This window comes from Brienomyrus brachyistius, chromosome 14 (assembly GCF_023856365.1).
Source record: "Brienomyrus brachyistius isolate T26 chromosome 14, BBRACH_0.4, whole genome shotgun sequence".
Lineage (NCBI taxonomy): Eukaryota > Metazoa > Chordata > Actinopteri > Osteoglossiformes > Mormyridae > Brienomyrus > Brienomyrus brachyistius.
The window spans coordinates 6,804,460-6,822,534 of record NC_064546.1 but is presented as its reverse complement, the minus strand read 5'-3'; the positions used below and the strand labels follow the sequence as shown (position 1 = coordinate 6,822,534).

General features: G+C 40.1%; 1 protein-coding gene across 6 annotated transcripts in view; it reads left to right on the top strand.

The window, feature by feature from the left end:
• Positions 1–14,204, top strand: part of traf3 (TNF receptor-associated factor 3) — a 38,818-nt gene extending 24,614 nt beyond the window's left edge. For all 6 annotated transcript variants that reach the window (XM_048974154.1, XM_048974155.1, XM_048974157.1 and 3 more), the window contains one exon: positions 12,526–14,204. In XM_048974154.1, coding sequence (XP_048830111.1) covers positions 12,526–13,097 — 572 coding nt within the window. In that variant the 3' untranslated portion in view covers positions 13,098–14,204. The remainder of the gene's footprint in view (positions 1–12,525) is intronic.
• The last annotated feature ends 3,871 nt before the right edge of the window (positions 14,205–18,075 follow it).

Below are 18,075 nucleotides of genomic sequence, written 5' to 3'. Positions count from 1 at the left end.
TTAGGCTATTTGAGTTTTTAGCATCTAATTGTACCCATATTGCTTCCGTAGTTTTATTTATATCAGTAAGTTCCCTTGCCTGCAAGTTTTCCTTTACATATACTGCAACACCACCTCCCTTTTTTCCTATACGATCCTTACGGAACAACGTGTAACCATCCATATTATATTCTTGTCCATCCTTTTCACTCAACCACGTTTCAGTTATTCCTATAATTTCATAAGAGTCCGATGAGATAAAAGCCTCTAAATCATGAATTTTATTCCTAATACTCCTGGCGTTTAAATACAGACAACAAAGGGTAGCCCTATTACGGTGCCCACTTACAATATGATTATTTGGGGCTTTCCGTTTCCCTCCACTGACATAGTTAACTAACCTCCCTGCCCCCCCAGTCCCTAGTTTAAACATTCCTCAACTACTCTACACATTCGCCTCCCTAATACACTGGTTCCCCTCTGGTTCAGGTGCAACCCATCCGGCTTGAACAGGTCCCACCTGTTCCAGAAGGTCCTCCAATGCCCCATAAACCTAAACCCCTCTTTCCTACACCATCCTTTTAGCCACGCATTTAATCTCCTTATCTCAGCTAACTTAGCATGACTTGCACGTGGCACGGGGAGTATTTCGGAGAATACCACCGTGGACGTTCTGCTCCTAAGCTTATTGGCGACTTCTATAAATTTATCCTGCAGAACAGCCCTTCTACCCTTGCCTATGTCATTCGTGCCAACATGCACCACGACAACTGGATCCACCCCAGCTGTGGCCAAAAGCTTATCCACACAATCTGGAAGGTCTCCTACCTGGGCACCAGGCAGGCAAGACACCGTACGGGACCCTCTATCACGCGTGCACACATAACTGTCTACTCCCCTAATAATGGAATCCCCCACTACCACAACCTCCCTCTTCCTGGGGGGAGGGGGCTCCTCAGTGCCCAAGGGCCCACCTGCCTCCCCAGTCCCTTCCGGCTCTAAAGCTGGAAGAACCTGAAACCTGTTCGACACAGTCACCTCAGGTGATGCCGCCTCTGCAACGTGTTAAACAGGATCTACCTCTCCTAAATCCATGTTAGCTATCCCTCAGAATGTTATTTGAATCCAGGTAATCTACCATTTTCTCATGGATTATAGCTTCCATTGTTTTTCCAGTAATGCTAGTTAAACTGATTGGCCTATAGTTTGCTGGATTACTTCTATCCCCTTTTTTGAATATGGATGTTATATTAGCACACTTCCAATCAGAAGGAATCACACCAGCAGATAAGGATTTCTGGAATAGTAAAGTTAAAGGTTGGCTAAGAATATCCCTCATCTCTTTTAAAACTATAGGTAAGATGCCATTAGGCCCCCGTGATTTATTTATTTTGAGCTTAGCTAGGCTTAGTAGCACATCAGCCTCAGTTATACATATTTTGGTCATAGACGACGCTGTATTCTTACTAAATGGTGGTAAGTTACTCGTGTTCTCTACTGTGAACACCCATGTAAAATAATCATTAAATTCATTTACTATATCAATTTTATTTTCAGTTACAAGGCCCTTACTATCCTGCAAATTAGTAATGTCAGCTTGTAGAGCTCTTTTGGAGTTAAAATATTGGAAGAAACTTTTATTGTCATCCCTAGCCTCCAATGCAATCTTTCTTTCTATATTCCTCTTGGAGTAACTAATCTTTTTAACTCGACCTGTAGACTTAGATGCTCCTACTTTATTTAGAAATCATTAGGTATTTTCCACTTGTGGAACAGAGCCCACCTTGGTCGTAGTTTCCTAGATTTAGTTTTGCTGGAAACAGGTATGAAGTCCTCTTGCACTTGCAACAATGAGCTTTTCAAAAATTCCCATGCCTCTGCAACCGTTTTGCTATTTAACTCCATCCAGTTTACAGTTTCTAGTTTCAGTCTCATCCTCCTGACTTCCACCAGCAGAGGAAATCAAATGAACAAGATGGTAAAATTTTAATTTACACAGTTCAAACTATAAGGTTGCACCTCAGACAGTCCGGGAACTCAGTGATGCCCTGGTCCAGATTTGGGAGGAGATCCCCCAGGACACCATCTGTCATCTCATTAGGAACATGCCCCGACATCAGGCATTCATACAAGAACTTGGAGGCCAAACAAACCACTGAGTTGCTGCAATGAAATTTCAGCAAAATGGACTAGCCTGCTGCATCATTTTTTCACTTAAATTTTTGGGGTGTCTTTGAATTCAACCTTCTGTAGGTTGATAATTTTCATTTCCATCAATCGATGTGACATCCATTCATTGCTAACACATTACCCAGTCAGCCATATCAATATAGATATCGACCATGATTTTTTCCCATTGAGATTTGATGTGTTTTCAAAGTGTTCCTTTAATTTTTTGCACAGTATATTTATAACTGAAGCTGATGTGCCACAAAGCCTAGCTAAGCTCAAAATAAATAAATTTCAGGGCCCTGGTGGCACCTTACCTATAGTTTTAAAGACAATGGTGAATATTATTTGGTGACCTTTAACTTTACCATTTCAAAGATCCTTATCTCCTCTTGTGATACCTTCTGATTGGAAGCATGCTAATATAACGCTCATATTCAGAGAAGGGGATACAAATAGTCCTGCAAACTATAGGCCAGTTAGTTTAACCCTCTGGAGTCGACAGCATCATCGGCGATGCCACGTATCTTTCTGGTGTAATTCATTTTATAACGCACTTAAAATCTTATTGTAGATACATAAAAAAAAAAACATTTACTAAATCCTTTTCAAGGTCTTCTTTTTAAAATGTCAATTGTCGGAAGTAATTTTTAAAATTAGGTTAAATTGGCAAAAAAGTAAACCATGTCACCTTTATTTTACCTGCATGGGGGACATGTAGTGCTGCCCTCACCTGAAAATCATTACTCACATTCTAAATAGGTGCATTTCCGCATATTAAAATAGCATTTGCATGGTGATTTGGTGAACAACGCAATGGTGAAACGTGACCCAGATACAACTCCATCACCACCATAAAAGGTGGGGCGATGTGGCCAGGTGTGAATGGCTCATACATACACTTGTAAGTTGCTACATATTCAATGAAAGGAGACCAGAAATAGTGGCATGAGTTAGGTTTTTCTTATTTATTTATCCAACTGAATCTTGCAACTACACAATTTATCCATCTTCATGTAGCCAAGACTTTGGTGATCAGATATCTGGCATCAAAACAAACTGGCACTATTGCTTACTTTGTACTCTTATAATGTTTCTGCAAGTGTTCCAAACTGCATTTTGCAATGTCTTTACTTTAATGTCAAATTACAAACTTCAGATAAATCTATTTGCAAAGTACATTAAAATAAACATGAGTATAATGTAACAAATATATAAGAAATAATTTATTTGCAATGAATTTATGATGAATTTGAAATGAGTTTATAATATTGAATGAAATGTGTGACTATCCCCCAGTCAGTGAAAGTGTGTTTCTTACCCCTAAACCCCAGAGGGTTAACATTCATAACTGGAAAAGTAATGTAAGCTATAATACAATCAAAAATGGTAGAATACCTGGATTCATATAACATTCTCAGAAATAGCTAACATGGATTTAGATGAGGTAGATCCTGATTATCTAATCTACTTGAATTCTTTGAGGAAGCTGCAAGACATCTACTTAGATTTCCAGAAGGTCTTTGATGTTGTCCTTCACAAATGACTCCTACTTAAGTCCAAAGCAGCGGGGATTTTAGGAACTGTAGCAGCTTGGATTGAGAACTGAGTAACAGACAGGAAGCAGCAGGTATTTATTAGAAGCACAATTTTACAGTGGGCCTTCGTTCATGGTGGGGTACTGCAGGGTTCAATTTTAGGACCACTATTGTTCCTAATCTACATAAACAATATTGACACCAATATGTACAGTAAACTGGTTAAGTTTGCAGACGACACCAAGGTGGGTGGTGTAGCAGATACTCTAGCAGCAGAGAGGCTACAATGGGACCTGGATTTAATTAACAACTGGGCTGATACCTAGCAGATGAAATTTAACATAGATAAATGTAAGGTAATCCATGGGATCAGAAATTAAGATATAAAAGATAAAAAAAAGATATTTTATGGGTTTCACTGAAATAAAGGTAGCTGATTATGAGAAAGACTTTGGTGTGTATATGTGGGGAAGCAATTAAAAAGGCCAGTAGAATGTTGGGTTACATCTCTAGGTGTGTGGAGTTTAAGACAAGGGAGGCTACAAGACCGCCAAACTTCGTGTGCCTTAAGATTAACTCAAGAACAGTGCATAGAGAACTTCGTGGAATGGGTTTCCATGGCCGAGCAGCTGCATCCAAGCCTTACATCACTAAGTAAGATGCAAAGCATCAGACACAGTGGTATAATGCATGCCACCATTGGACTCTAGAACAGTGGAGACATGTTCTCTGGAATTATGAATCATGCTTCTCTGTCTGGCAATCCAATGGATGAGTCTGGGTTTACCGGTTACCAGGAGAACAGTAATTGCCCAACTGCATTTGTGCCAAGTGTAAAGTTGAGGGGATTATGGTGTTGGTGTATGGTGTTGTTTTTCAGGGGTTGGGCTTGGTCCCTTAGTTCCATTGAAAGAAACTAAGCACACAGAGCCATTATGAACAATTTCATGCTCCCAACTTTGTGGGAACAGTTTGAGGATGGCCCCTTCCTGTTCCAACATGACAATGCACAAAGGAAGACCGGTCCATTAGGACATGGATGAGCGAGTTTTGTGTAGAGGAACTTGACTGGTGTGCACAGAGGTAGTGCCCTGACTTCAACCCGATTGAACACTTTTGGGATGAATTAGAGCGGAGACTGTGAGCCAGGCCTTCTCAGCCAACATCAGTGTCTGACCTCACAAATGCTCTCCTGGGAAAATGGTTAAAAATTCCCATACACTCCTAAACCTTGTGGGCAGCCTTCCCAGAAAGCTGCTATAGCTGCAAACAGTGGGCCAACTCCATATTAAAGCCTATGTATTAAGAATGGGATGTTATTAGAGTTCATGTGTGTATAAAGGCAGATTTCCCAATATGGTGTAACAGGAGCAAGAGTTTAGTACACCAGAAGTAAGTCAGACTTGTTCCTGGTAGGTGTTGGATGCCGTCAGGGTTGCCCTTTGTTCACAATTCTATTCATAACGTTTATGGACAGAATTTCTAGGTACAACCCCAAATCAGAAAAAGTTGGGACAGGGTGGAAAATGTGAATAAAAAAATAAAGCAGTAATTCACAAATGTCCCTTAACTTTTATTTCATTGCAGACAGTATAAACACAAGATAATTCATGTTTTTCTTGGTCAACATCATTTGATTTGTAAATAAACATCCCTTCTTGCCATTCAGGCTTGCAACACATTCCAAAAAAAGTTGGGATGGGGGCAATTCAGGGGTAGTAATGAGGCATAATAACTAAATAATGATGTGATTTGAAACTGGTGATGTTAACAGGTGATTGCAATCATGATTCGGTACAATAGCAGCATCGAGGAAAGGCCTACTCCTTTAGGAGCAAAGATGGGCAGAGGATCGCCAGTTTGCCACCAAGTTCGGGCAAAAATCTTTGAAATGATGAAGAAAAACATTTCTCAAAGAAAGATAGGAAGAGATTTGGGCATTCCTCCCTCTACAGTGCATAACATAGTGAAAAGAATCAGGGAATCTGGAGAAATCACCATGCGCAAAGGGCAAGGCCGCAAGCCTAAACTGAATGGCCGTGATCTCCGAGCCCTCAGACGGCACTGCATTAAAAACCGTCATTCATCAATAAATGATATAACTGCGTGGGCTCAGGACTACTTCAGGAAGTCACTCTCAAGCACTACAGTATGTAGTTACATTAGGAAATACCAGCTAAAACTGTACTGTGCCAAAAGGAAGCCCTACATAAATAGCGTCCAGAAGCGCCCTCGACTTCTCTGGGTTCGGAGGCATCTGGGATGGTCCATTGTGCAGTGGAAACGTGTATTGTGGTCAGATGAATCGGTTTTTCACATCTTTTTTGGAAGAAATGGACGCCATGTGCTGCGGACCAAAGAGGAAAAGGACCATCCAGACCGTTACCAGATACAAGTCCAAAAGCCAGGGTCTGTCATGGTATGGGGTTGTGTCAGTGCCTTCGGCAAAGGTAACTTGCACTTCTGCGATGGCACCATCAATGCTGAGAAGTATATCTCAGTTTCAAGACGACGTCTTTTCCAGGGACGGCCATGCTTATTTCAGCAAGACAATGCCAAACCACATACTGCGCGCATAACAAAGGCATGGCTGCGTAAGAAGAGGGTGCGGATGCTTGACTGGCCTGCCTGCAGCCCTGATTTGTCTCCTATAGAGAATGTTTGGTGCATTTTGAAACGAAAAATGCGTCAACGAAGACCCCGTACTGTTGCGCACCTAAAACGTTGTTTGCAGAAAGAATGGGACAAACTAACACCTGCAACACTTAGTCACTTGATTTCTTCAATGCCTAAACGTCTTTTAAGTGTTGTTAAAAGACAAGGGAACTGTACAAAGTGGTAAATGCTGTACTGTCCCAACTTTTTTTGGAATGTGTTGCAAGCCTGAATGGCAAAAATGGATGTTTATTTACAAATCACATGAATTATCTTGTTTTCATACTGTCTGCAATGAAATAAAAGTTAAGGGACATTTGTGAATTACTGCTTTATTTTTTTATTCACATTTTCCACCCTGTCCCAACTTTTTCTGATTTGGGGTTGTACAACTGAGGGGTTGAGGGCATGCAGTTTGTTGACCTAAGGATCGCTTCATTACTTTTTGCAGATGATGGACATGTTGGAAGGGTGAACGTTGGAACCTGAGAAAATTTTGGTCAAGTCGCTCCAAAATTTAAGTGATGCTGCAAAGTGGTAGCAAAGAGAAGGGTAGCGTCAGACATGTGATCTTGTCAGCATGATCCCCATCTTTTTAAGCTTTGCAGACACATTTTATGAGTCAATATCTGAACCTCTTAAAATATTGAGACAAATTGCAGCAAAACTGAAGCAACAGGTAACTTAGATAAGACACTTGTGAACAGGATAACTCTTTGATATTATTACACTGTTTTCCCTGTTTGATCATTGGTAAATCTTATTACCACTTCACAAAAATATATGCATGAAAATGACACCTAAAAAACTGCGACTATGGGGGGCAGCTGTGGGCAAAAATGGAGGCTTGAAGCCACCATCTTATGAACACATCAATCTGTCATCTAAACATATTTTGTGTATCTTTTTGCAAATGTCCCAGGAACATTGCACAGGTCAATGATTCTTAAACTTAGGGGTGCAAGATGATTTTCTGAATATTCTAAAATAAATAGAATAATTTATCATGGGGAAAATTTACCATGGGGGAATTTAATTATGTATACACATATTTATTAGGGATGGGAATCTCTAGCACCTCATGATTTGATTCAGTTATGATTCATAGGGCTGTGATGCAATGATAAAATGATTATCTTGCATCTTGATTCATCTATTTTTTCTATCCAGGATTTCTTTTTTCCTCACTGTGTGATTACTTGGAACTTTCAAAGCAAAGTATTTATAATGATCTATAATGAATTTACTTGCAATATCTTTTATTGATAAAACAAAGGGAAGAGGTGTGGCAAGTCAACTGGAAGGTTGACTTCCATTTTGCCAGCATACAGTCAGGTCCATAAATATTGGGACATTGACACAATTCTAATCTTTTTGGCTCTATACACCACCACAATGGATTTGAAATGAAACGAACAAGATGTGCTTTAACTGCAGACTTTCAGCTTTAATTTGAGGGTATTTACATACAAATCAGGTGAACGGTGTAGGAATTACAGCAGTTTGTATATCTGCCACCCACTTTTTAAGGGACCAAAAGTAATGGGACAATTGGCTGCTCAGCTGTTCCATGGCCAAGTGTGTGTCATTCCCTCATTATCTAATTTACAAGGAGCAGATAAAAGGTCTAGAGTTCATTTCAAGTGTGCTATTTGCATTTGGAAACCGTTGCTGTCAACTCTCAATATGAGATGCAAAGACCTATCACTATCAGTGAAGCAAACCGTCATTAGGCTGAAAAATAAAAACAAACCCATCAGAGAGATAGCAAATACATTAGGTGTAGCCAAATCAACTGTCTGGAAAATTCTTAAAAAGAAAGATCGCACCGGTGAGCTCAGCAACACCAAAAGAGTTGCAAGACCACGGAAAACAACTGTGGTGGATGACCGAAGAAATCTTCCCCTGGTGAAGAAAAACCCCTTCAGAACAGTTGGCCAGATCAAGAACACTCTCCAGGAAGTAGGTGTATGTGTGTCAAGGTCAACAATCAAGAGAAGACTTCACCAGAGTGAATACAGAGGGTTCACCACAAGATGTAAACCATTGGTGAGCCTCAAAAACAGGAAGGCCAGATTACAGTTTGCCAAACAACATCTAAAAAAGCCTTTACAGTTCTGGAACAACATCCTATGGACAGATGAGACAAAGATCAACTTGTACCAGAGTGATGGGAAGAGAAGAGTATGGAGAAGGAAAGGAACTGCTCATGATCCAAAACATACCACATCATCAATGAAGTATGGTGGTGGTAGTGTCATGGCGTGGGCATATATGGCTGCCACTGGAACTGGTTCCCTTGTATTTATTGATGATGTGCCTGCTGACAAAAGCAGCAGGATGAATTCTGAAGTGTTTCGGGCAATATTATCTGCTCATATTCAGCCAAATGCTTCAGAACTCATTGGACGGTGCTTCATAGTGCAGATGGACAATGGCTTGAAGCATACTGCGAAAGCAACCAAAGAGTTTTTTAAGGCAAAGAAGTGGAATATTATGCAATGGCCAAGTCAATCACCTGACCTGAATCCGATTGAGTGTGTATTTCACTTGCTAAAGACAAAACTGAAGGGGAAATGCCCCAAGAACAAGCAGGAACAGAAGACAGTTGCAGTAGAGGCCTGGCAGAGCATCACTAAGGATGTAACCCAGCGTTTGATGATGCCTGTGCGTTCCGGACTTCAGGCTGTAATTGACTGCAAAGGATTTGCAACCAAGTATTAAAAAGTGAAAGTTTGATTTATGATTGTTAATTTGTCCCATTACTTTTGGTCCCTTAAAAAGTGGGTGGCAGATATACAAACTGCTGTAATTCCTACACCGTTCACCTGATTTGTATGTAAATACCCTCAAATTAAAGCTGAAAGTCTGCAGTTAAAGCACATCTTGCTCATTCCATTTCAAATCCATTGTGGTGGTGTATAGAGCCAAAAAGATTAGAATTGTGTCGATGTCCCAATATTTATGGACCTGACTGTATATTCAATATAATTAATTTTTATATAGCGCGTTTCACAAGTCATCCCAGGACGCTTAATATGGATGTTTTGTGATACATTAAGCATCATTAGAGAGTGTAATACAAAATGGGAAATAGGAAGGGAAGAAATTAAATGAAGAAAGCCAGATGACAATGGAGGAGAGGAATCAAAAAATCCCAAGTAAGGAGAAAAAAACCTCTGGGACCCCAAGCTCAATTGGCTGCTCATCCTCCCTGAGCATACTAACATTACTGAAAACAGGAATGAGTGGACTTGCTTGCTAAAAGCTAGGTATAAGCTGTGATTAAGGATCAAGTCTATCAATGAGTCCGTTATCCACGTTGGTCTGTGTAGAGTGGCTATATATCTCAGTATTGCAAAAAACCAGCAGGAAAAGTGTCCCTGTAGCAGCATATTCAGCATCAATAATTGAGGAGGGCGCTGTACTTGTAGTAAAGGAATATTTTTATGCAAAAAATAATGCTTGTGGACTTCAACATATTCCGAATCACTAATATAAAAAATAAGACTTCTACGAACATCCTCCTGTTATGTGTAATGATCAATATAATCCTTCAGATCAAAAAAACCCAAAATCACAAACAGCTTTCATACAAAAATATAGAATTCTGAACCAGCTTGTCTTATACAAAAATAACGCTTGTGGACTTCAGTATTAGGAGACTTCATCAACTCATCTGTGATGAAATGTGCAGTTATGGTGACATATTATTCTGTGGCAATGGATGTCCATGCACCACATGTTGCAGCTATGCTACCCACTTTATTCAGGGATTCCATGACTTCGGTTTTGGTCTCGTTGTAGAGTGTCAGAAAAATATCTTCGAGATGGAACTTTGTATCTCGGCTCCAAAGTGTTGGTTCTCAAAGCGTGAAAGCCGTGGTTCTCAATGACTGAATATGCATATGAAGATGCAAATGCTTGGCAGTAAAAGTTGCAACAGTTTGGAATTCGTTTCACCCTTTCCGATTTGGGTGGAAGCTTTGACATCACTTGCATGATGGTCCTCTAGTTGGCAACAACTACAACCGGGTGTTTTTCTTCCTCCTCCAGATGGAAACGTGTAATATGATTTGTCATGTTTGTCGTGTTTCAAAAATATTTTAGTTTAGTTTGACAACTTTCATGTAGTGTGGCTCTTCTCCAGGTCCCTTTTCGCTTCAACTTCATAGAAGCCAAAATGCTTCAATACACTACTGCAGAGGGTGCCAGTCAGATTTCTCGCTCAGCCATCTTATGTCTTTGTTATGTACATGGGCACTGAATGGCTGTTGCACTTCTGAGAAATCGATTCTTGACATTTGAATTGTAATCATCCACGTACACATCAAAATGCATCTAACAATCAATTTTTTCTCCCACCCTTAATATATATACAGTAAAATGCCATTATAGTGGACTCTATAGTGGCTTATAACGGAATATCGTCTATAACGGATGAGGTCTGCTGGTCCCAACTGTGCGCCTTTAAGAATATGCAGAAAATTTCATCGCATATAGTGGACTCGCATATAACGGAATTTGGTTTATAATGGACAAACGATTTGGTGTCCAGGACCGCTTTTAGCTGTAGTTTTGTTCAGCTATAACACACATGCAGGCTCCGCCTACAAGGCACGTGGCGTGCCGGTGATATCCAGCCCAGATACATAGTTGGGATTATTAATAGTCACGCATCTGATCAGGTAATGACTAAATTACTACATGTACAATATAATAATCTATACCACAAGTGTCTGCTGGGGTGTGGCATGAGTAAATGGTGTCCTGTAGTTGTGTTCTGGGCATACATATATACATACGCATTGTATCCAGAATTGCTGTATGCCCAGAACACATCTATATATGTGTCTCTCTCTCTCTCTCTCTCTCTCTCTCTCTATATATATATATATATATATATAAAAAGTGGCATGGTGGTGCAGTGGTTAGCACTGTTACCTCACCTCTGGGATCACATGTGTGTGGAGTTTGCATGTTCTCCCCATGTCGTCGTGGGGTTTCCTCCGGGTACTCCAGTTTCCCGCCACAGTCCAAAAACATGCTGAGGCTGATTGGACTTGCTAAATTGCCCGTAGGTGTGCATGTGTGAGTGAATGGTGTGTGAGTATGCCCTGCGATGGGCTGGCCCCCCATCCTGGGTTGTTCCCTGCCTCATGGCCATTGCTATATATAAATGTTTGTATGTGTCTGAAAAGAAGTGCGATTTACCATGTTTAGCCCTTCAGACTTTACACAGTAAGCAAGACAAACTCATTTGTTCTACAGTATTCCTTGGTTTTTGGACAGGGGATTCGTAAGTGCGGAGAGTTAAAAATACTTTGATTTGTTATTACTGTTCTTGTTCATTATAGCTAATCCTGTGTATATGCTGTAGGTTCTTTTTTTTGTTTAGATATTATGTGATCACCCTATACTGAAAATTTAAATGCTGCATCCTTTTTTGAACCAAATGGGATGCGATTGGTCTCATATATTCGGACTGTTCATTTTAATAAAGCTTTTTGGTAATTTAACAGCTTGTTTGCTAGTGTTTAGTTTTCACAAGTTTGGGATCTGGTTCATTTTACCACATTTATGTATACCCCACTGTGCCTGTGGAGGAGTAAGTTGCTTAGTTATACCTACAAAGCAGTGGTAGCAAAGACAGTTTTGTGTGTTTATTTGTTTGTATTGGTTTTATTTATTTGATTTGATTCTGGGCCATATCTACCATTGGTACATATGTTACAGTTGTCATGGAAAATGTTGGCTATGTCACAAATGAGAAATAAAAAGAATCTAAATATTTAGACATATAAAGGATAAAAATAATATAAATGAAATGTGAAAATATGGACACCAAGACATACACAAAGAAAAACAGTTAACCATATAATTGTTGGGGAACGATTGTGCAAACTGGCATATAAGTGCAATTGTTCAATAAATGAATAGATGTAGTTTCAGAGTTATGTGTCACAACTAAGAGTCACAACATTCATGTAGAAACATTTCCAGTCGATTAGTCTAGTAATTCTAGAAATTATAGAAGCTGTGGGGTGGTAGTAGTAAAATTTTGACTGGGGAAGTGGGGAATACATTTCTATTGTTTTGACAGCATCTTTTCTAGTTTCTGCTACTCATATAATGGTTGCAGTTGACATTTATTAATTAGTTTTTTCCATGCCTTTTTCCCCAGGCTCTTTGGAAAATCAGCTGTCTCGTCATGATGACTTGCTCAGTGTACATGAGATTCGCCTGGCTGACATGGATTTACGGTTCCAGGTGCTGGAAACAGCCAGCTACAATGGTACACTTATATGGAAAATCAGGGACTATAAACGGCGGAAGCAGGAAGCTGTAGCATCCAAGACACTCTCCCTCTACAGCCAACCATTTTATACTGGCTACTTTGGTTACAAAATGTGTGCTAGGGTATATCTCAATGGTGATGGCATGGGCAAGGGCACACACTTATCGCTTTTCTTTGTGGTGATGCGTGGAGAATATGATGCCCTACTTCCTTGGCCGTTCAAACAGAAAGTGACACTTATGTTAATGGACCAAGGACCAGCTCGAAAACACCTTGGTGATGCCTTTAAGCCAGACCCGAACAGCAGCAGTTTCCGGCGTCCAGTAGCTGAGATGAATATTGCATCAGGATGCCCTCTCTTTGTCGCCCAGACCGTTCTTGAGAATGGCACATACATCAAGGAGGACACCATTTTCATTAAGGTCACAGTAGACACCTCAGACCTCCCTGACCCATGATGTTAATCCATCAAATGGGTGCAGTTAGTATAACGCTGTCAGAGTGAAGACTGCATATGAAAATGAAGTGTGAACATGGACTCTAAAATGGCAAGAGTAGGAGCAAGCCTGCAGGTAGCTTCTGAACTGTCAGTACTTTGTATTTGGATGAACTGCATCCATCACAAATGAAAGAGCAGTTTATTAACAAGGATTAACATAACTGTTATGCAAGTACGCATTCATCTTTTAAAGCGATACGTGCAGCAATCAACAACAACAACAACAACAAATTTATTTTTATATAGCGCATTATCACAACATTACATTGTCTCAAAGCGCTTTACAGTATCCTCACCCAAAGCCCCCAATCGATTGTTGTAGCAGCGTATTTTATGTGCATTTGCGCCGATATGAATTATGATATGCTAATTTCTACTTCATTTGCGGTATAGAGGTTAAAGTACACAGTAATTTCTCATCATATCGGTGCAAATGCACATAAAATACGTGCTGTTACATTAACATATTGCTTTTAAAGGTGAATGCATACTTGCATATCAGTTATGTCAGTCATTGTTTATTAACATCATTGGATGTTTGGAAGGTGAATGTGAGCTGATCTGTAACAAAGAATTCAATGTTTCAGGTTTATTTCTGAGAAAGACTCTTTATGCAGATTGTTAGGTGCTTGTAAATGGAACATGATCCTGCCCTGAAATTTTGGTAGATATGAAAATCACAAACACAATTCCATGTGTGAATATCAGATGTGGAGTATCTTCATACCTCAATGGATAAATGGGAGATTGATTTTATTTGCAAATTACGCATTTTAATAAATTTAATAAACACATTGGTGTACATATTAGTTTAAATAGTGCAGTTTGCATATATTTTATTTTATAGTAGGTTCAACATTTTTCATCCAGTTAATGGTAGTGTAATTTTGTGACCAATAAACTGCCATGTTCTGTTTTGTACTTGATGGTAATGAAATATTGCATAACATTAAAAGACAATAGATGCTGTGCATCTATTTTATTACACAATTTACTCCAGAGGATGTTTTCAGCACTTTTCAAATGTATTACACAAAATAAAAATTCAGCAACATTTTTATTTAAATTATTTCTTATGTGTCTTTTTTGTATTTACTACAGCTATTATATTTTGAAATATAGCACCTTTGAAATTTTAATCAGTGGCTAGCATTTCAATAAACCACTTCACGCTGCTGTATTTATTTCTCAACAACTTCTACATAATTTATATAAATAGAAATTTCTATAGAAGTCTATTTTCTTGGTTCTGCTTTGAAATTGCCAATATGTAATACTATTTAATGTTTGACTACAGCTTAAAAGGTGTCACTAGATTAAAATGGATGCATAAATTACACCTCTCCTGGAGCCGACACCTTATCGTGGTGGAGAGGTTTGCATGTTTCAATGATCCCAGCAGCTAAGTTGCCCGGGGCTTTATGCCCCTGGTAGGGTCACCCAAGGCAAACAGGTCCTGGGTGAGGTACCATACGAAGTGCGGCTCACAAGACCCCTAATGAAGAAAAAAATATTGGATCCACAGGTTACCGCCCCCCCCCTCCCTCCCCGGAGCCAGGCTGGGGGGTGGGGCTTGATGGCGATGGAATGGAAGATCGACAGGAGGATCAGTGCAGCGTCAGGAGTGATGTGGGCACTGCATCGGTCTGTCATGGTGAAGAAAGAGCTGACCCAAAAGGCAAAGCTTTCGATTTACCAGTCGATCTACGTTCCTACCCTCACCTATGGTCACGAGCTATGGGTAGTGACCGAAAGAACGAGATTGTGAGTGCAACCAGCCAAAATAGTTTTTAGGGCTCTCTCTTAGAGATAGAGTGAGGAGCTTGGTCATTCGGGAGGGACTCAGAGTAGAGCCGCTGCTCCTCCGCATTAAGAGGAGCCAGATGAGGCGGCTTGGGCATCTGATTAGGTGTGTTCCGGGCATGTCCCACTGGGAGGAGGTCCCGGGGAAGACCCAGGACACGCTGGCCTGGGAACGCCTTGGGATTCCCCCGGACTTATTCGGAATTTTTAGCTGAATTTGCAGAATTCCTTTCAGACCTAGTTACTTCAGCTGAGAGAGCAATAACCGTGGGGGATTTTAATATTCATGTAGACAAAGAACATGATCCCCTGACCCCTGCCTTTACTAATATACTAGGCTCTATGGGTATCACTCAAAATGTAATTGGGCCTACCCATATCTGTGGTCATACCCTGGATTTAATCCTATCATTTGGTCTTGATATAGATAATGTGACTCTACTGCCTCAGTCCAGTATTATCTCTGACCATTATCTTCCATCCATCCATTTTCCTAACCGCTTATCCTACTGGGGCGAAGGGGGTCCAGAGCCTATCCTGGAAGCAATGGGCACGAGGCAGGGAACAACCCAGGATGGGGGGCCAGCCCATCGCAGGGCACACTCACACACCATTCACTCACACATGCACACCTACAGGCAAATTAGCAACTCCAATTAGCCTTAGCATGGTTTTGGAAACCAGAGATTCAAACCTGTGACCCAGAGGTGTGAGACAACAGTGCTAACCACTGCACCACCATGCCGCCCTCAATATTTACCTTGCTCAAAATATTAGCCCCCCGACTCGCTTCTATGCCAAACGTACTATCACGTCAAATACAGCGAGTAACTTTATCGATAATCTACCTGAGCTATCGTTTTCAACCAAACTAATGTTGAATCCTGCTGAACTTGATAGCATTACGGAGTATTTAGCATCTACGCTTAATTCCATCCTAGAGAAAATCGCTCCGTTAAAAATAAAGACGAGAGTAAATAAAACTGCTCCTTTCTTGAGCAGAGAGCTCCATCTAGTGGGGTCAGAAAACAGGGTAAATTTGTTCCAGAAGCATCATTTTGGCCATCACTATTGTTTGGCAAGTGTTTGTCATGTTCTGACGATTAAGAAAAGTTGATAACTATGCTTTACCACTTTTAACTCAGGGGTAAAAATCAGCCTTTATACTAGAAGGAAATAGTGATTTGACATTTATCGTAATAATCGATATCAATGTGAAAGTTTTTAGCGTGATGACATTTTGGCCATATTTGAAAATTTTTTGTTTTGCATACATTTGATACATTTTGCACAAGATCAGTATTCACCCTCTTAAAAAAATCCTATTTTTGACAAGCTAAAATAGGAATCACATTTTTTTTTCACAATCAGTATTTTAATTTTATCTCACGATTCTTGAGCAATATATTTCTCTTTATTATTTTGCATTACACACAGCGAGAGCCCCTTTCCAGACTGGTCACAAAACCATATGTATTATCCACAATTTAAATATATATTTTTCCAGAAACAGTATCCTTATGTATTAATTATAGGGCTTTCTAACTTTCTGATAACCACAGACAGACACATTGTGCAAAAATGGCAAGGAACTCATGACTTAATTGACAGGACAGATTTACCCAACCCCTCCTCCAAACTCTGTTGTGCAGCACAAGAGAATACTGGCCACACTAGATTTTTCCCAAGGGATTAATCAAGGTAATACCTTGTATATCACTGAGGACTGCACTCTCAGTCTTACTCCTTTCTGGAGTCTTAAAATCCTACGTAGTTGGACTCAAGGGCATAGGTTTGGTATCAACATTGGTAGGGACCAAATTAGCTCTGAGCCCCTTGCCCCCTAAAGATTCGTAAAATACTTTTAGAGTTACTGATTTCCCAAGATTAATTGTCTTTTACAGTTGTCTTTTTTTTCCTTTGCTGCTACAAAGTGCTGCTGCTGCATAATTGGAGAAGTTTGTCTCTAAATGCTGCCTTGTGCCCATTGCTTCTGGGATAGGCTCCGGACCCCTCGCGACCCAGTAGGATAAGCGGTTTGGAAAATGGATGGATGGATGTCTCTAAATGAAACAAGGTGTATGGCTCAAAAAATTAATATTTTTGTGAATAAATATTATTGTGAAGCATTAATAGGATTTATATAATACTTTTGACTTACCAAAATCACAGTTAGATGTCTCCTGCTATCACTCTTCCCTTTCATGCCACTATGTAGCGCTGCTTCAGTTTTGGGGCAATGCGTCTCAAAATTGAATCACATCCAGGTTGTGACCCATACAATGCCTCCACAAAGTTTGAAAAATTGTTTTAACAAGAAAGTGTCTATGACAGTGGTGGGCCAGTCCGAAATCTATATGTATTCCTCATCCGAAGAATAGTCATTTCTAGCTTTTACTTTTTTTTCATAGAAATAATACAGGTTTGTATTTGTACTTTTTGCCATCCATCCATTCATTAACTCCCGCTTGATCCGAGTGGGGACAGCAGTCTTAGCAGGGAAACCCAGACTTCCCTCTCCTCTGTCACTTCATCTGGGCAGAATTCTGCTCGAGTGGTTCTTGGTTCTTGGAGAACTCTCATGATTATTCTTTGGACTCCTCGGACAGGGACCTTACATGGAGCACCTGATCGCGGCCGGTTTATGGTGAACTGATGCTCTTTCCATTTCCGGATAATGGCCATCCACAGTGCTCACAGGAACATTCAGCATTCTGGAAATGTGCCTATAACCATTCCCATCAGAATGCTTTTCAACAATAAAATTACGAAGATCTTGGAAGAGTTCTTTGCTCTTACCCATCATGAAGTCTTTCCTGTGTGCCTCCTGGGTAATGAGCAGCCTTCATAGGCCATCAATTAGGACTAAAGCAGCTGATATCAATTAGTACTGATAGGGGGCAGGGTTTCTCTCTCAATACTGACAGATTTCAGGTGATCTCCTGGCTTTCTATGTAATTTTGCACCTTGTTATTTTCATGTGTTCGATACTTATTCCCTGTGTCATTTGGCTTTATTTATTATGACTCAACTTGTATACTTAAATGTTCTGATTTCTTTGTATGAATTTAATATTTGGCTTGATGGCAACATCTGGTGGAAATTTTGTGTGAATAGCCCACTTAGAAATCCCC